The sequence below is a fragment of the Leptosomus discolor genome, chromosome 9, assembly GCF_034619465.1.
Source record: "Leptosomus discolor isolate bLepDis1 chromosome 9, bLepDis1.hap2, whole genome shotgun sequence".
Classification (NCBI taxonomy): domain Eukaryota; kingdom Metazoa; phylum Chordata; class Aves; order Leptosomiformes; family Leptosomidae; genus Leptosomus; species Leptosomus discolor.
In genome coordinates, this window is record NC_141399.1 from 6900317 (window position 1) to 6927554 (window position 27238).

A 27238-nucleotide genomic window follows, 5' to 3' on the forward strand; every position below is an offset into this window, starting at 1 on the left:
GGATCGTTACAATATTGCTGTATTATTGTTCCTTCTGATTTTTGTCGACTCTAGCCAGTTAATTTGCTTTCTTTGGACCACTGGCTGTACAACTCCTCACCTTTGTAGAGAACTTGTACATATTTTAAATGAAACCCTGAGACATTCACAGATAGGTATCTGCCAAAATGAACACTGGCCCTTTCATTCTGCTTTTTGCTTTCTGAATCCAATCTGTCTTGTTCTTAATCCGTGACAATGCTTTTTTCCCACATCATGTTACTACTTTGATAATCTCTTGCAAAGGAACCTTTACAAGTGCTTGTGCATTTTAATTATAATGTATGAGTAGCCATAACTTGCTGACACAGTTCATTCTTTCTTTAATTCTGGATTCCAGTGCCTCTTAATATATTAATCAAATATTTAGGGTTTGTCATCCAGCTAGCTGAAAAACCACGAAGTGGCGACTGTAAAGTATTTGAGTATTTATGAGAGAAACGTACTGGTTGTTTCAGCAAGGACCTATCACACTTTTCCAGTGTTTCTCATTTCTGATTTGCATCAGTTTTGTCTGCGGCAATGTGCTGCCCGGAGTTGTGATTGGTAATCATCTCATCTTTGAGATAGCTTTGATCATGTGCTCATAGAGGCTTTTGTGAACAATCTATCTGATTCCATATGATCAGAATAATCCCATATGAAAGGAGTGACACAGTAATCACTGTACCGTTTACCTTGGCTTTAATTTGTTGAATTTTTTTAAAGTACATATTCTTTATGCAGTTTTGGTCGTGTTTTGCTCTTGGTTTTAGAAGAAGAGAGTTTGTAACTAAAAAGGAGAATACTTTATTGATGTGAACAACAATTTTCATTCTGTTTCAGGCATTTATGCTGAGAAGGAGTCACAGGCAGTGGAACAGATTTAAAAACGAATTTATTTTTTTTTAACTCAATGAAAGTCCTTGGAGATTTAGGTAGGCTTCTAATTTGGATGAAAATTGGAACTGTTCAGAAGTTTATAGGGCAAAGAGATTTTCTTGATAGTTTACTTTTGATACGTCTTAAATTTTTCATCCAGGTTGTGTTTAATTTTGAAGAGAACCAGCATCACAGCAAAGACCAGGGAATAGCATGTTGGTTTGTCTGTTAGGTATGATACAGGATTTTTTGGGTGTCTCGAAGCAAAGTTTTGAAACATTGCCCAGTTGTTTGTGGAAAGAATTAAATTCAAGTCAAGGGACTTAATTCAAAAGTTTGCCAGTCTGCAACTGGCAAAAGGATAATAAATGAGTATATCTGTCAGCTGCAGATACTGAAGACAAACGACAAAGTGAAACTGTGATAATGAGTGTATTATTGTCTGTTGTTACTCAAGAATCATTCATTCAACCTCATGGATTGATTATAAAGTTAAATTGTTTCCCCTCCTTTCCCACTCGTCTTTCCATCATGCCAAGGAAAACTAGTGTGCAATACTATACATGAGTTACAGGTATCTAAACAAAGTTGTTAATTTTAAGTTCTTGTAAGAGAAATCTGGAACAATGTTGTATTAAGTCTGTAAGAAATTTGGTGTTTTGTTAGTTCAAGGGTTAACGGTAATGAAAAAGAGCATTTATAAAGAAGTGGCATCGTGCTATTGTAGTCAAAGTCTTGGCACATCTTTTGTGTCCTTAATTGTTTGTACTGTGGCTTTTTTATTATAAGCAGAAGTCGAAGATGTCACTTTTGCAATATACCTGCATGTTAATTTTCTGTTTGAATGTAATGAGCTTGTAAAGATCTTGTAAATTTATTTTTGCCATTTAAGTGGAGTAAAAAAGTGTACAAATGCTGCCGTTATATTCAAAACCGTATTCAACCAGCGGATTACATTTCTGGTCTACTTTTGGTTAATGTAACATTCCTACAAAGAACTGATCTTAACATAAGCACCATAGTTTTCCCTGTCTTCATACTGACTCCTAATAGCTGCATTTCAGAAGATGAAAATAAGGTTTTACAGGAAGTATAATCATACAGTCTTTCAGATCTAAACATCTGTTGATATGGAAAGCAAATTATTCTTACAAATTACTTAAGCTTATGAAATTAAATAAGCTGTAATGAATATTTTTTTTATCTGAAACTCAGCCTTTATGTTTTCAAAATAAGACAGTTAATTCCAATGACAGCTTTTCGCACCTTAAGACTTACCTTATTTTTATAGAATTTGTCTTAACCCATGGCCTTTAACATTTTACCCACTCGTGCACATATTTTTCAATTAATAAGAGGGCTGGCATCTTAGCAATGAATATAGTAGAGAAGCCTGCAATTAATAGATAATTTGAAACAATAGTTTTAACAGCCCATGATTGAGCTTATTTAATATGTAAGGAGATTTTCTCAGTTAAAACAAAGAAAAAGTGAATGTGTGCGAGATTACCAGCATGCATCAGGGGTACGCCATTGTCTGGACTGAAGAGAGACGCGCATCTGTAGATAGTTGATAATTCAGATGATTATTCATTTATGTGTAACTGACTAGTTCATAACGAGAGGAGTACAAGTTTGGGGTTTTATTTTGTCTGAATTAGGGAGATGATTAATTGGAGAGCTGTATTTTATGTCAAGTTGTGAATAAATATGTTTAGCATTCGTATGGCTGTTTACAAACAGGAAACCCAAACCGCTTGCCAACAGTTTGATTAAAATAAAAATCATTCAGTTCATCACTAATTCTCTGTAGGAAAGATCTTAACATTTGTGTAGTTTGGCATATTGTAATTAAATTCTTTTAAAACATTTTAATTAGGCAGAAGTAAATCGGAGTCCTTTCGTTTGCTCTTTGTAAACACTCTGTCACGGAGGTGAGAGCTGCTGAGAGTGCTGCAGAGTATCTTGGCTTTTGAAAATTACTCAGCTTGGTTTTTTTAATGTGTGTCCACAGTTAATTGATAGATGGCCTTGTCAAATCAAATAATAAATTCAAGAAACCGTTCTTCAGTTAAAGTTCTTCAGCTGTGTTGGTGCCCTACAGACCAAATGTGGTGGGGTGCTTTGGACTGATGTCTGAAACAAATGTGAGTATTTGTGATGTTTTCCATGCAAAAAATAAGGGTGTTCAGTTTGGCATCATCTTTTTTGCAAGCACTGCTCAGATCCACCAAGTTCCTCTCCGTCCTGGTTTTGGCTGGGATAGGGTTAATTTTCTTCCTAGTACCTGCTGTGGTTTGGATTTAGTGTGAGAGCGATGTGGATAACACCCTGATGTTTAGTTGTCGATAAGCAGCGCTTACCCGAAGTTCAGGATCTCTCAGTTCTCCATGCTTTGCCAGTGAGGAGGTGCGCAAGTTGCTGGGAGGGAGCGTGGCCAGGACAGCACTCGAGCTGGCCACAGGGATATCCTGTACCATGGAACGACATGGTCAGTATGTCAACTGGGAGAGCTGGCCGGTGGGGGTAGATCATTACTGGAGTGTCAGTCAGCAGGTGGTGAGCAATTGCATTGTCCATCACTTGTCTTCTCTTGGATTTTATTTCTCTCTCTTTTTCTTTTTTGTTATATTCATTTTCATTATTATTATAATATTTTGTTGTTGGTTTTGTTACTATTATTATATGTTATTTTAGTTACTAAACCGTTCTTATCTCAACCCACAAGTTTTACTTCTTTTTTCAATTTTCCCTGTCCCACTGGGAGTAGGGAGGAGTGAGTGAGCGGCTGCGTGGTGCTTGTGCTGACTGGGGTTAAACCACAACACCATTCTTTTCAAAGCACATGGATAAGGTCTTCTGAGCATACCTCCATGTGTCGTCTGCTTGCTTCCCAGAGCTATAATCTGTCTCTCTTTAGGGCCAGCACTGGTGAGAATACAGCCACGTGTCGCTGTGGTGGGTGGCTGCAAGTGCCTGCATTCCTTTAAAGTGCTTTCCTGTGGAGGTGAATTGTAGCACTGAAATGGCAACTACAGTGAATTAAAAGGCAATAGCTTGAAGTGCATGTGGATTTCCTTTCAGGGCCAGTATATTAGTTCCCAGTGGAGCTACTGTCATTTTGCAGCTGCTGGATTAGGTTAATTGCTGTTACAGTGCAGTGTCATTACTGTTGTCACTGCTATATTTCTGCTTTTGTATTGGCTCTTGATGGACCAGGACTTCATTGTGCTGGAGAGTATATCCATGCAGCATAAAAACCAAGTCTCTAATTCAAAGAGCTGACAGTCCTAGGGTATGACTTTGTATTACAGTTAAGTCATATTATGTGAAAAGGCAAGGTCTTGCTCCTCTCTCCTGCCATTCATGCTTTAATTACATTAAAGCCATTACAGGAACCTGTGCCCTGAGGTTCCAGTAGGGTCCAAGATGGAAAATGGAGACGGACAGCTACAATCACAGTGGTTTCAGGTTGACAAGAGTCTTACGTTTGTCAGCCCATGAGGTTTTTGGAAGGTCGTAGATGTCATGACTAAAAGGTGTCAGTGGAGTGGCACGGGGGAATCTTAATGGAAAGCTTCTTTCAGACACAAGGAAGTGCATTAAGATGACTGTTTAAGTTTAGCTGGTGGCTGCCATCAACTGGCAGGACAGAGTCCAGGCGGGAATTCTACCCCGTTGATGGTGGGAATGAGATTATGGTGAGCCATTACGGGCCTTGAAAGTGAAGGCAAGTATTCCTGATTGATCAGCACTACTATAGTAGACTGTGGCTCAGCATGAAACACCCACTTGAAAACATTTTTATGTAATCTCTCTTCCAAATCCTCTTTGGCTACTACCGTGCTTAAGTACATAAAAAGTAATTAACAAAACCTGCATGCAGTACATACATTATACTGTTTCTACCTGCATTAATTTCCTTGCTTATAACAATTTATATTGGGTTTTTTTGAAATAGAGACTTTGAATTCACTTTTACTTTTTACATCTTAGCCCAGATCATGATTGGTTCTCCGTACTGTGTGTACTGGAGAACAAGGCGTGTTTCTCAGGTGATGAAATAGATTCTGACAACAGGAAATTTTTCCTTTCTGTGCATCATCCAGCAGTGAAATTAAAAAAAGTTGCCACAAGAAGATATAAACCTGTAACTTCACTTTTATGCTACCAAACTGTAGAAGTAGTAATCTGGTTTGGATGTACTCGCTTACCAGTGTTTGAGATCAAAAGGTGTGAGACACTGCTGGACTTAACTGTTCATTTAGCATTAAATATTACAATTGAGTTTTACGCTATAGGCAGGTTCTCAAATACTTTTTGTTTGGCAGTTGGCTCTTTATTTGTGTCTTTGGATTCCTGTACCAAGGAACTACTGTTAAGTTGCAAATATAATACAGTATTGATCACTGCAGAAAATCTGAATTTAGAAAAAGTCTGCTGCTGAAGCCAAGTGACAGCTTTTCACTGTGTGATAGATGGTTCGTTTTATGACTGAGTATTTGCTGGCTATTTCTTTGGTTTCATCATGCTTAGTTTCAAGTTTACGACTGCATACATTTGAGGATCATTCTGACGTTTTTCTGCAATTTGACGTGGGAACTTTAAATCCTCGTAAGGTTTTTCTAATTCTCATTGAAGTTAACAGGTATCTAGGAGAGCCATTTCTTGAGAAGTGTATTTTCTTTGACCATACCGCAAAATCACTTGTAAAGCAAGGGAACGTGGTTAACAGAGACACCTCCAATTCAGTGTGTTGTTCTGTACAGAACTGAGTTGAGGTACAAGAAGCAGACTGTGATTTACATGCGTCTCCTGTTAATTTTAATGTGTATGACTCCCCATGGCTGCCTTGAGCATCTCAACCTTGATTAATCTGAAGTTAAATTCCTTTATGCTGCCTTATCTGTGATTGTTTTATGCTCACTCCATCTGTTTCTTAATGTAGCTCTATAACTTCTTTCACAGTTCAGATTTGCTGATTGTATCACTTCAGGTTTGTGGTTAAAACATTCAGCTCTGTTTTTATTACAAGATGCTTTGATAAATTTGTGAAAAGTGGCTGGTAGATCATTATCGAATAATTATTTCTCTGAAGGTGATTCCCTTTCTTAGTGCAAAAAATAGGTGAAAAAGTTTACTGAAAATTAAGTTGGTAAGTGAAATTATTAGGAGGAATAAAGTGACATCACTGATTTGTAGTTGTCAAAGAGTCTGGCCAATCTTTCTCCCCCTTGTTTTAAGGAAAAAATGTTAAGTTACATTTTGTGATTTTTGCAAGTAGCAAGACAATCCAAAAAGTATGTAGAACCACTTTGTCAACTCCTGAGTCATCCCATTTTGCAATAATACAGTTCTTAGCTTAGCATCCTATTTGTGGAGATGTTATTACTCGTCATTAATTTTTAAACTGTCACTTTTTTTTTTTTTTTAGTTTAAATTACTTTATATAAACCTTGCGGAAGATAAAGATCATTATGTGTCTTTCAGCAGTCTTGTTCTGAGCTGAATGTCTTTAATATATAATGTCAGAGAGACCAGTCTTCAGAAGAGACATTCCTGGAACAAAAGTTCTTACTAACGTTTAGGTGGTAGCGAGTCCTGGTGGTCAGCTACTGCTGGTGCAGACTGGGAAAGAGTCTGAATGATGGGTAGTAATCTGCCCCACGTCTCCTTCTGCTGGTCGGGAAATGTTGCAGGCTGAATTTAGCAAGATGGGAGGAAAATGTCCTAATTCTACCTACTGTCTTCCGTCTAGGGCTCGGTATGTCCCAGGGAAATAGGTCTTTTCCCTCTGGTAGAGCTCCGGTTGCTTAATGAGTAGGCTTAATGAAGCAAGAGGAAGAGGGCATACATAAGCTCTTCTTAAGCTTGTTCTCCATGTGGACAAAGCCATAGGTGTGAATTTCAGTTCGTACCATCTGATTGGACTCCTATCCTTGAAACGACAGGAAAGAGCAAGGAATTAATTGTATTCAAATGAAAAGAGAAGTAATCAAAACCACCCATTCCTATCACTTGGCCGGTGCTACACACCTGAATTGATATTAAGTGTTAGCTGCTAAGATTAAACAATATTGTGATCATTGAAACTGATAAGGGAATGTACGACTCAAGCATTAACTATTTTGTGATTTAATTTGAATGGGGGAGGGGGGCATAGGTGTAATAAATTATGGATGTACATTTTGTTTTAGTGGAAGAATGTAACTGCATTGAGTAAGATTTGGATCTGTCTTGATCTGATCTTTTTTCTCCAGTAGTAGCCAAAAGCAGGTTCCTAGAGAAGAACACAAGAAGACGACAAGTGTATGAGGGAACCTTCCTGATATATTCCCCCTGCTTTGTAGTGATCTTTGATATCCTTGTGTTTACGAGTCTTTAGTGGTTTTCCTTCCATTAATTTCTTACTGTATCTTCTCAACTCATATAAGCTCTTGACATAAACAATATCCTGTGTCAGTGAGTTTCACACAGTAACTATATGCTATATTTAAAAATAACAGGACCCTTTTTGCATTTTCACCATCTCTGGCATTACAAGAACTAAGAAATGGCTGCCTGGAGGCACATACAAAATGGTTGCACCCAATTCCTTTTTTCTCTTGCTACTTGCTGCTTTGCTTCAGCTTTTCTAAGATGGAAAGTCCTAGTTTATTTAGTCTTTCTCTATACAAAGCTTGTTCAGTACCTTTGTTACCCTTCTTATCTTTTTCAGTTTTACTATTTTTATTTTGATTTACTTACGTGTTAATAGCTGATTTTTATGTGGTAGTAATTCAGAACCTAATGAGCACAGTAATTCATGTTTTTGATGACTACAGCATTACCATAAAAGAATGGGTTTTAATTATTTGGATATTTCAGACGTGTATATGCAGTTCAGTACCCATGACAATGCGTTTTTATACTTTAATTAAGCTTCTTGAAGTACAGAATTCCTTTTTAAAAGTTTCCATTGTCTCAGTAAGAAAAGCAGTGTGACCTAGATAGGAGCTTCTGTAGCATTTCATTCTCCTCTGCATGGGGAATACATGTCAGAGATGTTTCTTTGGTGACAAAACAGGAAGATCCCAGCTCTTTAGAGCGCAAGAATAACTGTTCTTCATCTCTTTTCTCCCATGTGATGGGTACCATTACTTAGTATTTTCATACTCTAGATAAATACAGTCTTTGTATTTTTAAGGCTATTTCTAAAGAGGGAATGAAGATGGGTTTTGATGACTGTTGGTTTCAGGAAGTAAAGGCCTTGCCATGATGGCTTTAAAAGTGGTAGTTAGGTCTGTCCCTTACCCAAAACAAAGTGTAGAGATGAACACCTAATGATGGGAAAAAGAAATGACAGGTGACGCTGGTTCTGTGAAGTCTTATGGTATCAGTCTTTTAACGTGTGGAGTCTCAAAATTCCAACTCCAAGACTGCTGTGCCTTCTATAAACAGAAGATGAAATCTTCATGTAAAGTGAGTTCCCAAATTTCAATATGGGGAGAAAATCAAAGCCTGTTTTAAAGTTGTTTTTCTTCTCTTGTTCTCCTGAGCAGAAATGCAAAGTCATGATGATTGACTTGCCCTTTTTTTTTTTTGTCTTCTTGGGAATTAACAATATTTACCAGACTCTTTGGTTGATAACTTTGTATATGTGGCCGTTCCTTTAGGACCTTGTTCTTCTGTCTGTGGAAACTGTTTATGACGCTTCATTTTCAAATAATTTTCAAGGTTATGTTACTGTTTTGACTCCTGTTTTTGTTTTGGGGCTTTTTTTTGTTCATAATGTAAGAAAAGTGTAAGCATCAAGCATGCTCACAAAAAAGACCTTTTTAAATTTGTACTTGAGATTTCTCTGGGGACAATTCTTACTGTGCAGACTGAGAGGTCTAAAAGTTGCCAGATCTAGAACAGACCTGACCAAACCTGTTTTGCGTTAGTCATTGCTTTGAAAGTAGCCATTGCCAAATAGTTTGGAGGAAGGTGTAGTACTGCTGCCATGAACAAGTATCATTTCAGTGTCTTGCAGGACAAATTAATTTTTACTGTTTTCAGATAGTGGATGGGAGCACAAGCTTTGAGAGCACAAGCATGAGATTTGGTACCTAGTAGACCTGTGGGTATTCTTATCAGCCATAGGTGCACCTTCTTGGAGAGAGTGGCTGGATTCACACAAATCTTGCTGTCTCCCCAGATCACTCCAGTTACATCAGGTGCTTTGATAGGATCCCATCGGCCTTTTGAAGGCTACATGGGTATCAGATATGGAGGGACTCCAGAAACAAATACAAAAGTGGATGTTTTAAAATAGTTTTAAAGTGACATGTTGAAATGTTGTGCTTTGTTTGGAAATTTCACTAGTGATCCTCAAACATTATTCACATCAAGGTTTCAGATCTGAGTGAGGTTTTGGGTTTTTTTGTGGGTTTTGTTTTGTTTTCTTTTCTTTTCTTTTCTTCCCTGAATTATGAAGTAACTCTTTGTAAGGCACAGTCTGGCTGGACTTATGTCAAAGTCAAACCAATGACCAACAGGTAGAGAAGGCACGCCTTAAGATGTTTCTAAATTCAGAATACGTGCATTTTTAGCTGTCTGTTGAAATAAACATGAAAGCTTGAAATAGTCAGCAAATCAACAGTTCTGTTTAGTCAAGCCCTTTTGTGTATATGTGGGTATTTGTGATTGTATCATTTAATTGTGTGGGGTTTGGTAATTTGCGGAGCATCTGTAGCACACCGCAGCGCACTGACCAGTGTAACTTACTGTTTGAACAATTCATCTGACAGCAGGTCATGCTGTGGGTTGTGTACTGCACCAGTTCCATTTTGATCATCTATCCATGTTCTGCAGGTACTCCATCTTTTGAGGAATATGACGTTTTTTTGAGTTCACATGATTTAAAATCATTTGGCCTTTTAACACATAAGGTATAATGAAACTGTGCACACACCCCAGGGAATAGTGTGTTGCTGAAATAACAGGAACACGTGCTGCCTGTGTATCACATTGCTTAAATGATTGTCATCCAATTGCTACGTTATTTTTCAGAAAGCTGATTATTGTTTAGCAAAAACCTAATTTGAACTTCAGACACTAAGAATGTTAGAGAAACTGTACTATGTGCCTTTGATTGAGAAATTATTCTAAAGTGCAAAGGCAAAATTCAGTAAATATTGGATCAATTTTTATAGACTGCTGTTGTGGAAGAACTACTTGCAGTCATGGTACTCTATAAACTATCTTGGATGAGTGGATTTGGAGGGTATCTGTAACTTATCATGCTAGTGTGGTACAGTCAAGTAACACGAATTCCCTAAGTACAAAAGGACCAGTGCTTACTGAAGATGCCTACAAGAGGGGTGTCATGGGTGTGTCTTGTTTGTGCTAGAATAAAATCCCCCAAATCAGACCTAAATGTGCAACTACCCTTATTTCTGGGTACACAAAGAGGAAATTAAAAGAAATCTGAAATACTGTGCTCTCATTTGAAACACAAGAACTGATCATGTGTGTTTTTTCAGTCTTGCAATGTGTGATCATGTAGGTAGTCATTATCCCTTTATTTTATATTGATCTGCGTTTGGATCTGCCCATCCAGGGGCTTGATCTCCTTGAAGCCCGGATATTTAAATGATAATCAGAACAAATTTATGTATTTTGTTTCCTGTACCCATGATGTGATAGAAGAGTTATCCTCCCATATTGGCAACCAAAAATGCAATTGTTCTAGCAACTCCCAGCTGCATTTTGTCCCCAAAACAATACTAAAAGCTGCTGTCCTGATTCTTAAATATACTTCAGAATAGTACTTTGTGGTCTCAGTATTTTTCTTTCCCTCTCTTTTCTTGTTCTTGTCCCTTATTATCATAAATAAGGATTATGTTAGGAGGTGGTTGTGCTTCCTATCAGTGAAAGAACATGCCTGCGTGGTTGCAGGCGCTCACTTGCCTGCTCTGCCTGTATTCTGAAGTAGGATTAATTAGCTCACACTCTGGACTGTATTAACATGGCGTATATGGTTTCTGGACAGGAGCTGACTGATGTCTTGCCAGGTGGTAGCAAAGGCATAGGAAGCATGTCACAGTTTGCGTCTTCATAAACACATCTGAAGTGTGATCACATACCAAGGGCTGCATGGGAATGATGGCATTATTGTGATGAATGTGTTTGTGCCAGGGCTCAGAGTGTGCAGTGTGTGTCCTGCAGACGAGGAAATGTTCCCAAAAACGGCTCAGTGTGAGACTCGTCTCACTGAAAAGTAATATTGAAATTAAGGTTCCTGAGGTCATGTTTCTGGCTGCCACGATATTTTGGAATTTGAATGGGACTGTGTGCCTAGAATTGGAATATTTCTGTTCCCAAAACACAGGCTCCTTGCAGCTGGGCAAAGGAAGGTCTGTGGTGCAGAATCTGATAGTCCTTGTTTCATCTCATACCATTAATTTAATGACTTCTAATCCCTTATTTTTTTCCTTAAGTCAGTGCTACAGAGGAGTAAGACAAAATCCTAGGATGGACATGTTCCTGGTGGTCCATCCTGAGAGCTAGCTTTAGAATCGGAGGGCAGCAGAACTCTCCCTGCTACAGAACCCTGCTTACCTGCGTGTTTTTCTTACCCTTTCGAAAGGCCACAACGGGGATCTAGTCAATCAGCAGAGGATTGCTACTGAATCATTTTCAAACCAGCAAAAGCCAATAAAATTGTATCCTGTTCTAGATCCTGACTTTGCTATAAGCAGGAAAGACTGGAGACAGTAGGCTCCAGAAGCTGGAGCCACAATTTTTGATTTTGCAAAAATGTGGTGTCTGGTGCTCTTAGTGTGGCACCAAAGGAGTCGCGTTTCTGAAAGTCCTTCCTCCAGTGCTGGGCTGGAACGCCAGCCAGATAGGGCCGTCTCACCAGCCATTCAAGAAGAGGGTTTAACGTACAACAACTGGGTGTAGCAGAAACAGGGCGTTCGTTCTCAGTGAGACTTGCGTTCCTCAGGAACCTCTTGAATACAGGCCAAAAAATAGCATTGGAGAAAGTCCTTAATCTGCTTTTCCCACCTGTCAGACAGTCCCCCCAGGCAGAAAAATCTGAATTTTGTTTTGGAGATTCATCAGAGTTCCTTTCCAGCTATGGCATAAGGGTGGATTACTAGTGAGTTTTAAACCTTGACCTATTTTAGAATAGTACAAAACATTCAAAACTGCATCGTATCAGTATTTCTTCACCCGACTGCAGGTTTTCTGGCTTTTCTTTTTGTTGGTTCAACCTCCATAAATTTATCACCTTCAGACTTTCAAAATTCCATCCCAAAGAGGCAAAATAATATTTTGCATCATTTTTATAAAGTAAAATGAGATAGTTTGGCTTTAAGTAGAAAAAATAACCCTGCTCTTCTCTCCAAGGGGATTTTTATATTCCTTTTCCATATTGAATTGCACTGTCCTCTAGTGGCTATTTTAAGCAATTGTTTTTGTGTTTGTAAATCTTTCCTACTGCTCTGATAGAGCAGGTTTGATCTTTATTTTCAAATGAACCCTAAATGTTGTCTAATATAAAAAGCTAGAGTATTAGAGTAATATTTCAAAACTGGATAAGAAAAAGTTACTTTTGACTTGCGGTCCAAGTTACAATAATATAGAGACGTTTTAAAATGTTTGTATCTGACTTACCAGTTGGAGCAGAAAGATATAGGGTGAAAATGCAAGTGTATAGCATCTGTGTTTTATTTATTACGTTGAATTGAGAGTTGATCTGCTTCTTTCACATTGAAACAAATTTTATAAACTGTGAATGAATGAATGATAAAGACCAATGGAATAATAGGAAGGATTAAATGCATTGTACTGGATTCAAAGTGAAGAGCTATGCATCCCATTTTACCCAGTGGTTTGTTTTTTTCTTAGTATTGCTACCTACCCCTTAAGAGGCGTAGGGAATAGAGCATTGTCTGGGACACAAGAACATTTGATTCGTCATCCGGGTAAACTCAGCCATCTCCGAAGGGTTTGCACATGTCTTCACCTCTCTGCCTCAGTGTCTGTGCCTCCAAAACACGGAACAAGGAGACTCACTTTCTCCTTGTCATACTGAAGATTTCTTTCTTAATAAAAGCAATGTGTAGCCTCTGAGAACTTGCATGAGAGAAAGTTCCTTGCTTACCTATAGCTAATTAAATATATGTTCATGGGATTCTCTAATCCTGGCAAAGTCGTGTTTGTGTAGGTGTGTCTTGCCTTGCGCATCTCTAAACTGCATCTTGGTGCTGAGCTGTTGCTAAAGGTTCCCACAATCTTCCAGCTCTGTGAGAAAGAAGCTCTTGCATGTCACGGCTACGGTGGCCGATGGATCTTTGCGAGACCAAACTGATTCTAGAAGTGGTGAATACCCTTCTTTTTTAACTGGGGTTCGCTGGGACCTAAGCACCTCTGAAGATCAGAATGGGAATGTAAAACTCTGAAGTGGCACTGCTTGTCAGGCTTGTGTATGTTCACAGTACTGGATGTCTGCATCCAGCTGTAGGTTCCAGCCCCTTTACTTTCCCTCCATGAGCTGGGAACACATTTGCATCTTCAGTGCTTGGGTCTCAGCATCCTGCAATGTGAGCTTCCCCAGCCTTTGATATGTTTGAGCGATTTGAGGTATCATCCTTCCACTGGTGTTTGTTATTTGAAGGAAGGAGAGAAGAAACAAATGCCTGGCACTATGCTGCTGGCTTGCTTTTCTTATTTATTTTCTGGCAACTTAGTAATTCAGTGTGGTAAAAGAATGTGTTTTTGCAGACATGATTTTGTCAGACTCTGCTGACCAGAAGGATTGGGAGACATGAGACATGTTTTAACCTCAAAAAATGCTAGAAGCCTCCAGGCAGGAACATGTTTGCCAGCTGTACCATGCAAAACCACTGTCTTCCATGTAGATGTGACCTGTGGCATCCTGGAGAAGAAAACTTGACAAATAGAGTCTGCTTCATGCTGTCTGCATACACTTTTAGCTGGTGAAATGTTAGGAGTGGTCAATAAATGAGTTCAGTTAGCTTGAAATGTAAAGGTGTTTTTTTCAGATTTCAATCAAAGCAAGCTGTAAGCACGTTCTTTGCTAGTGTAGTTTTTAATTTGCTGCAGATGTAATTTTACTGATAGTTGCCGAATAGCTTGTTTTCTACTAAAATAAATGGAATGAGCTTCAGAGCAACAACTTACAGCAAGGTCAGAGATTATATTGGTGATTTTATAATAATATTTGTAGTTCACTGTGAATGTTCATGCATCACTGTGTGCATATAAGGGAAAAGCTGCATACAAAGTCACAAGGTGTGCATCGGACACTGCTGATGGAAAACTGTTGCAAGTCTGTCCTGCTGTCATCAGATGGGTTAATGTGGGGGGTTTTTTGAAAGAGTTTCTCATAAAAGATACACTAGCAGAAACTTTGATTAAAGGGATCTGTATGTTGGAATAATTATGTTTTTGAGCTATCTTTATGTCAGCCATCCTGAAATATTTCGTTAAAACTCGTATTTTAAAACACATGATTAAAAAACCCCCCACACTTCTGTTCCAGTGTCCGTTTTAGGAGTATTCAGAAGAGATGTGTGCTGTACAGTCATGGTCTTGGTGATTTGGGGTTTGGTTTTTATTGGACAGTGCCCTAGTTGTATTTCTGGCCTCACATTTTTGTACCTAATATTCATTCTGATCCTGAAAGGCAATAGCTAAGAAAGTGGTTTCACAATTGGCTTACCCATTCCCACCTTACCCTGGGCCCTAACAGCACGTTGGGGGTTCTGCCTCGCTTCAGGAGCTGTTTTGGCATCCGCGTGGCTCAGCTGCTGATAGGAGCCCAGGAGAGGGGCATTTATGTGCGGGGGGAGGGAGGGAAGGGGAAAGCAAGACAGCTTCTTTGGTGGCTGCCCATGCTTAGATCATCTTGAAATGATGATGAAACCTCAGCCCAAGTTAATTTGCATTTGTGTTTGGATTTCTGTTTTTATGTGAGACTCAGACCTTATACGACGTGTCTGCCATCGTTCCGTGCTACAGTGCCTTGTTATCCTAATCCTGTTGTAATTGTTCTGCGGTAATAGTGAAGGTGGAAAATGAAAGAGAAAGAACAACTTGCAAGTGCCAAGGTTTTGTCCTCTCTCTTTTTGTGTACGGAATTTGTGGTGTTAGTGCGGACTCTGAAGGTCAGCAGACTGGAGTGCAGCGGCTGCAGACAGCGAGACATCCTGTGTATAGATTTATAAATGGGCTGTAGGAAAGGTGGAATGCTTTATAGGTGCTGCCTGTATTAATCCTCAAGTGTATGATGGTCAGATGTCAGTGTGCATTTTGTTAAGGCTAACAACATTTTAGAGGAAAAAAAAAAAAAGGAGAATGCACACACACTGTATCTGGGTTTTGGAGTGCAGGCAGATATGCTAAAGCTGCTTCTGCTGCACGTAAAATGCCCTTAGTTGCGTGGAACCTGGCAGCCCTGTGGATTATGTTGGTGATCCAATACAATTCTAACAGTTATCTCCTAGCACCCTTGCTTCAGTTAGTACACAATTACACTTCTTTAGGGTGGGGGTGTTTTGGTGCCAGACATTCAGAGCAGAATTGCAGGCTTTGTCAAGGCTCACTTTGACAAAAAGTCACTGTAAATTAAAAATATTAGTTTTTTTAATAAAGCAACATAGATTTTATATAGATACAGCTATACATAAATATATCTAATTTTTATATAAAGAGAGAAAAGTTCATATACTATTTAGGAGCATGGGGTTAATAGGTATTCCAGTATTTGCAAAGATTCAGTACCTTATCTAGCTCCTTAGTTTCCGTCACTTTTGCTGCCCAGCATTGGTGCTCAGACCTGGCAGACTGCACCACCACTGTTTACCACCATTGATGGTGATGTCTTCGTGCGATTGTGGGGGAGTCCGTGATCAGTTGTGAGTCCATTTGATGATGATTTCACATCTATCGGTTGTTTTGATGGATGGAAAGAACCTAGCCTGTGGATATACTGCTATCTTGAGTTTCCTTAATAATGTTGGTAAAATACAAAATAATTTTATAAGTCATGCTGTGGGTAAAAGTGGTTATTAGAATAATAATGCTATCAAGTAACCTGTCTTGTATGTGGACAGTTTGCCCTCTCCTTTATATGTCTAATAGTCCATATGCATTAGATACTGAGCATGTTAGTATGTAATGGTTCTGCTATACAATGGGAGGTTTATTTTTCTTATAGACTTAATACAGAAATTGTGCATTCTCTGTGCACATGAAATACTGAAAACCTTTTCATCCATGTACTGGGTCTGAATGCTAAAGTTCTTTCAGGTGGAAACGCGAGATCTAGTCAGGCTACAGAAGCATATATAAACAATGTTCACAACATTCAGCAGAGTTAAAGTGAATCTCAGCATCATTTGGACTGATCTTTTGTCTGATTTGGAAGATTACAATAAAACCCAAGATTGAATTCTCTTCCTGATTCAGTTTCTTATTGATCGAATCCTTTTAGACTCCTCTCTGATTTAACAGTGTATTTTTATTAAAGCCAAGCATACAAACATCAATTATCCAAGCTGCATCTAATTTCCTTCAACTTTTTTTTTTTTCCTTTTGCTGCCAATGGATTAGAAGGCCTGATTAGAATTCAGCTTGAAAGCTGAAAAGCAGATCCTTAAAAGAGAGTGTCTGCATTAGGAATTAAAATATCTGTACTGGGCATAAAATCCTCCTCCTTATCTCTAATAATGTAAACACACTTGGTTAAGTTGATCTGTCACATGCCTAGTTGCGATCTTTGAATTAGGAGCATGTGTTAGAAAGGGTGGAACAGTGTCTGTGGCTTGTCCCGCTGTTAGAATCCATCGCTAGTGTGTTTTAACATCAAGGTGCTTTGCACAGATATCTCTCTACCATAAGGGTTAATGTAATAAGAGTTTGAAGGGCTCATTTTTTCCTTTACCTGTTTTTGCCTCCTAACACCAAGAATGTTTGCATGTGCACAAGCAGTAGGAGGAAGGTGGAGAAGGGACCTTCTAAGGTTTCACTGTTGGTAGCTTCTACAGAGTTAAGGATTTTGTAACAACACAAAGGTGAAATAAACAATTGAAATGGCATCACCAAGTTAATATCCAGAAAGCCCTAGACTGGTAAGTGCATGCATTGGCCCGTGTCTAAACTGTAAGAAAGAGTTATAAAATCAATTGAATTGTATGTTCTGATGTGACTGGGTTATTAGTTTCCTTCTGATATCTAGTGTGCTCTGCCTGCGATGAGGAAGCCATGTCATGAGCCATATGCAGGCTGTTGCTGTGCAGGCTTTATGAACTGAAGCAGGTGGTGCCATGTGTACTGAATCATCGTACCTAATTTCAGTGGGAGAAATTTGGATGTCGGGGTTTTAAGGAAGTTTGTTGTTAATTATTGCTTTACTTACATAGCATTAGAGGTGTTTGTTGCTTTGCAAAGGCGCACGACAATTCTGTTTATAGTATCAGGGCGCCCAGAAGAGTGAGCAAAGCTTAATTGGACAACTCCACTGCAAATAGTAGGAGGAGACAAGTAGCAGGGGCAGCAGCATCCTAGCACATCCACACTGGAAAACTAGATGGAAGAGTGGGTGTCTAATAAGCTTGAGAGGAGAAAATGGGGCTGTGGCCCATATGATCATATGGGAACTGTTCTGCCCACTTTTAGTGGCATCGTGAAAAGTCTTGGGGCTGGAAGGAGCAGCAGGTGATGAGAAAGGTGTCAGTGAGGTGGTCCCATTGCCATCTTCATTTTACGACTGTTGTGCTCGCATTGGAATTTGATAGTGCAGTGTAAACACAGCATGTGCTTCTAGTGATGTTTCCTGCAGTCTAGGGTACTGCTTAAGGAGTGAGGTGATTTCTTGTGGGAAGAAAAGTATTTGTTGAGATTTATTTTTTTTTCCTCCTTGTTTATTGTTGCATTGTGGCTGGCAGTATTACTGACAGTGGTGAGCTTTCAATCTGTGTGACTGCACATCACAGGAGTTAATTGTCACGTTTTGTCCGCAGAGAAATATTAAACCTGATTGTGCAGAGCTATAAATGTGCGTGACTGCAGGGAATTTTCTTGGTGCTGGTATGAGTCTGGCTACCTGGAGGTGGGCAAAGTGAATCTGTTCGTCTTGTGCACTGAGTTAAGCATAATTGCGGTTGACATCATGCACAAGTGAAAGCCAGTGATATTTCATTCCTTCAAAACTAATCCCCTGTTTATCTTGTGTCTTTGGAGTCAACATGATTCTGGCAAACCTCCTTTGTGACACCCAGTGAAGCTTGTTGTAGAGCACCCTGAATGTTGTGGATTAGCCCCACTGTGGAATGAGAAAACAGCATAGCTGCATCTGTATGGTGTCCCCCTCGACTTAATAATCCATGGCAGGAAGCCTGGCATATGAACTTGGGTTCATTATTATACTGCCTTACCAAGTGGAAAGAAACCATATTAATATCTTCTATGCATTAATGTCTTCTCGTATGTTGTGAAGGGTAATTTAATTGTGAATTGGGTGCAGGAATTTCAGTTTCCAGAAACTGATGAATAGCAGTTTTTTGAGGTTATCAGCTAATCTGTTGTAATGAATGCTCTTCATTACATGCCTCTCCTTGTTAATTAGAAGGGATTTTTGCTCCTCTTTGTCAAGTCAGTGTATTACCTTTCCCTCTGTACTGCTTATGATAAAGTGCATATCCAGATTGTTTTGTGAAGTGTCCACATGAATATTTCATTGCATGTGCATCCACATACTCATACACTGTGTTTTCTGAGTTGCATCCTCTGATGATTATTCAATACATTAAAAAAATCCAAAATATAGATTGTTTCATCTTTCTATTTATATTTATCAGCAGAAATTCCTGTTTTCTGTGTAATAATGTGTTTATGACGTTAATTACTATACCTATTTAGACTAAGGCAATTAATCACTGCTACACACTACAGAAGCAATAGAATCAAGTTCTCTTGAGTACAGAGGTGACACTTTTGCCTTCCATAAATGAGACCCTGCCTGACAAAGGGGAATTTGTACTGTGGTTTAGATCTTTTACCTGTGTTTATTTAAAAAACAAAGCCAAAACAAAACACAAACCAAACCCCCAGCTAATTTCTACTCTGTATCTTTCCTACAGGTTGAAGCAATACTTGTAAACATATTTGGTGGGATCGTGAACTGTGCCATTATAGCCAACGGTATCACCAAAGCCTGCCGAGAGCTTGAGCTGAAAGTACCTCTGGTGGTGAGGTTGGAAGGTGAGTGCTAATGGTTTCAGACAAAAATCTTCCCTCAGGTGCACAGTAATCCACTTTGGGTTTCTTCGATCTCTGAGCTCTAAACAGATTAGTCCCACACAATAAGAATATGTCCAATTCTTCATCCATAGCATGACCTGAAGTCAATAAACTCTTTCCTTGCATATTTCTGTATTCCTCATCCCTGGTGGTACTTGAAGCAATGAAATTTTGCAATGAAAGCATTATGGTTTTGCTTGTAAGATTTGCAATGCAAATAGAAATTATTTCAATGCAAGTTTCTATTTACTGGAAAGGATTTATTTTTCAAATGATTTTTTTAGTGACTGTAATTCCATTATTGCTAAACCTGCAGCAACATATAGTTTTTCTTAAATTTACTCCACTAATATAATTATAAGAAAGATGTTAGAAACAGTATTTGTGAGAGATTAACATGGTCTTCTGCCCAAATATCTAATCCAGCTAAAATCCATTAAAACCCAGAAGATTTGGTCATGGTAAGGCGTTTAAATTTTTTTTTTTAGTACATCCAGCATTGTTAATTGAAAACAAAAAGGTAATAGAGGTGAGGAAGAGCGCTCCTTGGCAGTCGCTGGCTTTAATGTACCCGTGGCAGTGGGTGTAGAGTTCTGTCTCTCATTTCTGAGGAGTACTCTGAAGAAGGAACAGAGATGCTGCTTCTGCCATTGAATTAAAAAGTACTTTGATTGAAATCAGCACAACTCTGGTAAACTGAAAACATTTCTTTTTTGTTAAGTATGTTTGGAAAATCGAGGTTTTTCTGTTTGTTTATTGTTTGGGGGTTTTTTAAGACCTGGTCCTCAAAAATATCAGTTTTCATGTTTGGGTGCATGTAGAGAGCACAGAATGTCCTGTCACTCAGCATTGGTGGTGAAAAGAGGAGGTGCATCGCTTTACGTACCTGGGGTACAAAACAGTAAGGTGTTTAACACGGTGGTAGCAGGGGAGGAAAAAAGTTCTGAATACAGCAGACTTCTTCCTTTTCAAAAAATAAGGTCACCAGGGCTCATGAAGGTGCAGATAATGGGTTGAGGGGTACTTGTTTTGCCTTTCAAGAGAAAGTATGTTTCTCCCATCCCTCGTTCTCATGCTACATTACACATGACACGTAGCTCACGTCAGGGGAGAGCACAGCCTGTGACGTGCAATTTTGTCCTGTAAAAGTTCTGCTGCGCATTTCACTGCAGGGTTCGAATGCTTTCCAGAGTGAATTCTTCATTTAACATGGGTAGACTTGCTGTGGTAAGTGCAGGAAAATTTAAATACTCTAAAACAGATTTTAGAAACAAATTTTGAAGATTTTCTTTGGATGATGCAGCACCACTAAACACCTTAAGAGCATAAGTATAATTTAATAGGGATGAAGGAGGGACTGATGGCTGTTGGTTAGGAGCAGGAAAGTTTCATAATACAAAATCTCATTGTTTATCAGCTCCAGGCAATGTTGTTTAGCTTTTTGTCATAGCAAAAAACTTTTCCTGTCTCTCATAGCTGGGAAAAAGTTTATCTGTCAGATCTACAAGACTTCTCATCTATTGTAGCCATTATTTTTTAAGTGACGATATTGGAAAAGCCATTAGTTTTCCTTACGAACAAGATAGTTGCAAGTTGTTTCTATTGCAATATTTGAAACCGCTATAAGAAAAACAAGAAAATCAACTTGCTCATTTTAAAGTGCAGTCTGCTAGGGCTGCCACTGGGTTTTCTTGACCTTTCTTGAGTACTTTTGATACTTCCGTGATCGTACGCGGGTAAGGGTGAATTTTTTTTTTAACATGACTTCTGGGAGATTGCAAGAGGCAAAACAGTCCCTGGGCTGAATGAGGAGAGTCCCGGTGCTACTGCACTGCGGAGTTTGTCTGGAAGAGAAGGTGTGGAACAGAAGTGCTTCTGCCAGGGGATTGCAGAAAGCCCTGGCCCTGCAGAGGTGACTGCATGGTGCCTGTTCCTCTTGTGCCTGCAGCCTTTCTGAGTCAGGTGTTGCTTCATCCACAGAGAGCTAAGCTGCATCTTCAGAGGGTCAAAAAACAGGTTTTAATGCAAACATCTTTTGTTGACCATCTTCCTGCGCTCGCTCTCTCTGTACTAGGTTTGTAATAATGCTGCTCCTAGACTAGTCACTGACTCCAGAGGTGGCGATACCGCATTTTCTTTGGGAAACTCCGTCCCAGGATAATACAGCAAACTCCCAGTTTTGCGTAATATTTATCTCAAAAGTCTTTTAATTCCTTCTCTCATTCCTAGTGTTTCTCATCAGTTCATCCTAAACAAAGAGCTATGATGCTTACAGCCTTCAGGTGCTGTACTTAGAAACTCTTAGCTTGGAGCTCCTGCTTTTGCTGCCTCCTTAATCACCCAACCAAGCAAAATATATATATATATATATTTCATTCTTTTAATCTTTCCTCAGAAATCAATTCCTCTGGATCTTTAATCATCTTCGTTGTTCTTCTTTGACCTCACCCCGGGTTATCTAAACCTGTAAGCATTTTGAATTAATAATGACTACTGTGGAAGTTATTACTACCCAAGACTTCTTAAAACATCACTGATAACATTTTACACTTCAAAAGGAGGAAAAGGGACAAGCACTTTTTTGGATTTCCATTTTAAACATTTTTCCAACAGAAGGTTCATGATTATTCCCATCAATCTAACAGATTTGTGACCTGCACTTTAAAGACTCTTTGCCCGCATGCACTGTATTACACGTCTTGATGACTAGAGTTTTAATCAGTCAAATCTGTCTTGATTTAGCAGGATTCTGTGGACAAATCTTTGTTCTCAGTTGTATAATAATTACAAGCTGTTTTACCAGTGGATAAGGAAAGGATTACTCTCCTCTTTGAAAATGGTAGCTTTATAATTGCATGTATTTACTTGCTTTATCAGTAAAGAACTCACCAGCTGAGACGCAGGATTATTGTTGTTTAAAAGGCTCATGGACAAATGGAGAAACCACATATTCCAAATTTTATCTTTTACAGATGTGGAAAACTAACTTCTTATGGTTTTATGCAGGAATTTTTCCCCTTTGAAATGTAATGTACTTCAGTTAAGTTTTGTGGAAACTAACTAGGAGCGCCGAGTGGAAGCCAAACCTTGTTTCTCATTTATGTAGCTTAGAGTTAGATGAAAAGAGGAAAGAACAAAAAAGAATTGTGAATTAGATGTCCTCTTCCTACACTGGAAATCTTACATTTTCTCTCATTCAACCAATTAATTCTCTGCTGCTCTGGTCATAGGAAAGATTTTGGAGGCATTAGAACTACTTAGTATCTTGAAATGCAGCTAGAAGCAAGTTGACTTTTATTGAAATGTCTGAATCCAAAATTTCCTATTGTATTTTTCAGCCATGTGATTCATGACCTTCTGTGTTCTTTACAATCTAATGATTTTTTAAATGTATTTGGAAATCATGTACACACAAGTGAAATTGTGCTCCAGCTTGTATATCTTGCTCACAAATATGGTTTAGTAGGTAGGTTCGTCTGTGATTTTTTAGTATCCCAAGTTGCCTACCAAGAGAGAAGAATGGGGTATTGCAAAGTCACGCTTAGAACTTTGTTCATGTCAACCTCTTCAGACATCCTGGGTTTAAACATTCATCACACATCTTTCCCAGTTGGGATGTAAACATGAGGCGGAGGAAAAGATTAACGTATTCTTTGGGAAAAGTTTAAGGTAGAAAAGGGCAAATGGAGTGGACAGAATAGAAGGAGTTTGATTGTCTCTTACAGGTAGGCAGTGAAAGTTGATTTATTCTTGACTGCAGAGCCAACCACTACAAGGTGCATAAGCCACCGAAACTTCATAAGTTTCCTGGCTAAAGATCGTTCATCAACGCTTATCACTAGCCTCAAACCAGATGTTGTTGACTGAAGGTTAGCTAGCGATGAACTTCCAACCTTGTCCCTTATTCTCCAATACCTCTATCTTTGAGACCAGAGAGGCTGCGAGTTTCCAGCTTGTGGGCTAGCAGAAATGGCATAACCTGGGTTATGCCGGGGTAGTGGGGGAGATTTGGCTCTTAACGTGCTCATCGCTGTAGCATATCAAAGCTGAAATGTTGCTATTGATAATGTAACATGGTCACAATGTGTTCACATCAATAATAATTTTCAGACATACGGCTTGTTGTGAAATATTCTGTCAGAGCAGAATGTTTTGGGTAGATCAGATTATTTTTTATGTTAGTCTTCTAGTTGTTAGGACATACCAAATGTATATAGCTGTGTCTTCGCCCCTTATATCTTATTTACCTGAAAAGCTAGACGTGGCATTGCAGAATCATGCTTTGTCTCCAACCATCAGCATTAAACAGTGGCCTGTTTAAATTTAGCCTGTTCCTAGTGGGTTTATGACAGTGCAAGTGAATAAATGAACATTGTCAAAATCCTGTTGGAGCATGATTGGGGGTGTTTTATTTGTTTGTTTTCATTCAACGCATGCAGTCCTCTTGACTCATTTGTAACCATGTGTGCTAGCATAATCTTACACTTTATAGAAACATACTTAGATAGAATATTTACTACTAGGATTTTTAAGTAGTGAGTTGAATAGATTTGCTTTGGTAGTGAGAGCAGAGCTTTCAAGGCAAGGGAAGTGTAAATGTGAGAGATTGCATATACACAGACAGAGAAATTGTTTCAGAACCCAGGTTTCAGAAGGAGGATATTTAGATTAAAAAGCCTGAAGGTATACGCTGATAAAATTACATCTTTCCTGTATTTTTATGTAGTGTCATTGACAGTAATATGTGTCACAAGGAACAAACTACTTCTTCTCATTAGAAAGCCATTCCCTTAATGGAGTCCAGTCTAAAAAAAAAAAAAAGAAATAAAAAATCCACCAACAAAATAACCCCAGCAACAACAAAAGCCCTATCTATAGCCTTCAGTCCAGTGAATTTTCATCGTTGGCTACAGTGTAGGTGAAGGGCGGGTTACTTCAATAGCCTGTGTGTGGGATCTGTTTACAGTTCTCTGACACCATCCAGTGGCAGAAGGTTAATGTTAGAATAGTGGGATTATTTATTTGTTTATTTTCACGTCTACCGCAATAAGATTTTACCCTTTGTAAATTCTTAAATGTTTCCAGTGTTTTCTGACTGATTAATTTTAAAGCTCTTACCTCTGCTTTCAGCAGGATCTCACTATAATGTCCGTGTTCTCTGTATATTTAAAATACTCATCACAATGGGATAAAAACCTATCATTCAAATAAAGGAAATTACAGCAAAGGAAATGCTTGCTGAAAATATGTTTGGTTATATGGCCCGCCTATAAAACAGTATTTTATTTAATAAATACAAAGTGTACCCTTACTCTTCTGGCTGCGGTGAGATTTTTTTCAGCTTTCATATTTTCATTTGACTGCATAAACTCCCCCTCCCTTCTTACTGGTCTGTTTTGTATTGATTTTGTAATGCGTGTTAGACAAGTGGTATATAGAACAATCACTGCAGTTGAGAATAGAACTGGTGTATTGTTCCCACTCTGACCTGTTAATAAATTAATATTAGCCACTTAGTGAAGAGCAAAAGTTAGTTTTAAATATGTGGCTATCACAAACAGCATAGTATTTTTCTCTGCAGGAAAATTTCCCCCTTCCCATTTTTCTCTTCTCACAACATTTTGTCTTGTAGAATCCTGTTTGAGAGATCAGTACAATCTTGACCTTTTTAAATGTTTATCATACTTGTATCTAAATAATAGATAAAACCTTCAAGACTTTATGGGATTCACTATGCAAATGTGAGGAACTTGACAGAGAAGAGAACCTTCATAATGCTGCCTGACTTCCCTGTGCAGTTCTGTACTGGCAATAGCAGCTTCCACATTACGATATATAGGATGGTTGGAAAAAAAAAATAATCAAATGTTATGCTCTTTTTTGCCCATAATATTTTTTTTTTTTTCTGTAGGAAAAGTCCTGTGCAGTTCTGGATGTTACTATGCAACCAAATCCCCCTTCTGTCAGAGATTTCAGGTGTCTTTGACCTTCCTACACAAGTCCCACGGTGTGTCCTCTCCATGTCGATGGGAACCGTGACCTCTTCTGCCGGTGCTTTTAAACCGCGAGCAGATGGGGTCCCGCATCCCTCTTCCAGACACCTGCCTCTCCTGTCGCAGAGTGCTGGGGCCTGCTGTGACAGAGATGTCTTTGGTCTCTTTCAGTGCCGGGAGTGGGAGCCCTGACTTGAGCACGCTGATGAAACGGACTTTTGAATTTCTTTGCTTCTGCTGTACAATTTCAGACGTTTTATGAAGTCTGCCAAACAAATCAGCATCACCCTTAAAAATGAGCATTCTGGAAGTTGCACAGTAAAGAGTGTGCTCCTTGCTCGGTTAATAATTAAGGGTATAATTAGTGTATAGCTCCAAATATAATTAAAATTCATTTTGCTAGGTCTAGGAATTACAAAGTAATTAAGCATTTTGACATGGCAAATGAACAAGGAACTTGATGTGGAGGAGGGGGTGGGTAGAAATGTTCCTAAAGACGATCAGCTCAGGGTCCTGTGCCTGTGACTAGTGAGTGATCCCAAAATGTGGATTCCACTTCCTCAGCAGGATATCAGACTCCATGTTCTTCTGTTGTGCAGATCAGTGATCAAAACTGTCACTTGGCTTTGCTGGAGAGACAGCTCTGGAGAATTCAGATTTTCTGTTTGTCTTTGTTTTCCAAAAAAGAATGAGCCTGAGTAAATGGGCAGGCGATGCACTTGTTAGACAAGTGTAAACAGTGGGGAAAACGTACTTTCCTGAAATAGCTGGTTTAGTTTGGGGTTTTTTTTCCTTTACTGTGCATGTGGTTTGTTGACTAAATTAGAGCTTTTACATGCAAAATGGGGCACTTGTACAGTATAGCTGTACAGTCTCCTTCAATGTGGGATAATTTAGTGCAGCAGCAGAGGAGGGAACCGTGTCCTGCTGAACACTTCAGAGAGCTCTACGTTCTTCCTTTTTAGCAGCAATGCAAAAAAGCATAGTCAAGAGCAGCTCAAAACCAGTTACGTTTCCAGGATTACCCAAATCTTTGTCTTTCAATAGCCCATTTTGCAGCTTTCAGTTAACATGGGTGAATTTTAGTTATTGTTGATTCACTGCCTGCTGATTAGCTGTAGCTGACTGTTGGTAATAAATGTGTTAAATCTTCTGAGTGTCGTAAAGGCCTGCTACGTGGTCCATTATCCAGTGCTCTTGCCGGATGTCCCTACTGACTCTGGTGGATGTTGGATTGACCCTCTAATCTTCACTAAGCCCCTCTTTTGGATAGGAGTGCTATTATCTGTCCGTCAAAACTGTCATTGAAATGAAGAGTTCCTCCTTCTCAGCTCAGTCTAAACCACTCGTTGAATCTGTCATTAAACTGAAATGGTGTCGTTTGAAGCATTAACTACTTTTGTAGAGATTTAATAGAAGATGCTCATTTATTCATTAATATTAATTACTAATTATAGTCAATGTTCTTTTTAGGAACAAATGTTCATGAAGCCCAGCGTATTCTGAATGAAAGTGGGCTCCCCATCACGTCTGCAAATGACCTTGAGGATGCAGCAAAGAAGGCAGTGGCTAGTGTGGCCAAAAAATAACAACTTGAAGGTTATTCTCATGGAAAGTGCGTGTGTTTCACAAGACGTCATTCCTGTGGTTATATCAGAGAGGATTAGTGGAGTTTTTCTAAGCAGTCATCAGTGTGGGTGGACTTAATTTGTGATCACAGATACCTGGCAAACTCGGGCCATAGGCTTGCAAGTCAGGCTTCAGAAATTTTGCAGCTGCGTTCTTGAAAAGTTTGTGTGTCTTCATCTAATTTTGGTAATTTTGTTACTCAGACTTGTAATAAGTAATACTTCCCTTCATAAAGCTCTTTTTCTGCTTTCCTTCCAACATTGTCACTGATAAACTCATGATAAGATACAATGATTAATAATTGACTTCTCTCAACAGGATTGTTCTTTGATTGAACACATGTAGTTCACCTATTTCACTATGTTTTCATTAATTTTTTTATATTGTAGAGAGTCAGCAAACTAATCATGGGTTTGTAT

General features: G+C 38.9%; 1 protein-coding gene across 1 annotated transcript in view; it reads left to right on the top strand.

The window, feature by feature from the left end:
- SUCLG2 (succinate-CoA ligase GDP-forming subunit beta) overlaps positions 1-26892 on the top strand; it is a 111495-nt gene extending 84603 nt beyond the window's left edge. The window contains exons 10-11 of the mRNA XM_086470322.1: positions 19038-19158; positions 26664-26892. Of these exons, the coding sequence (XP_086326448.1) occupies positions 19038-19158; positions 26664-26779 (237 nt within the window). The 3' untranslated portion in view covers positions 26780-26892. The remainder of the gene's footprint in view (positions 1-19037; positions 19159-26663) is intronic.
- Positions 26893-27238: the final 346 nt, after the last annotated feature.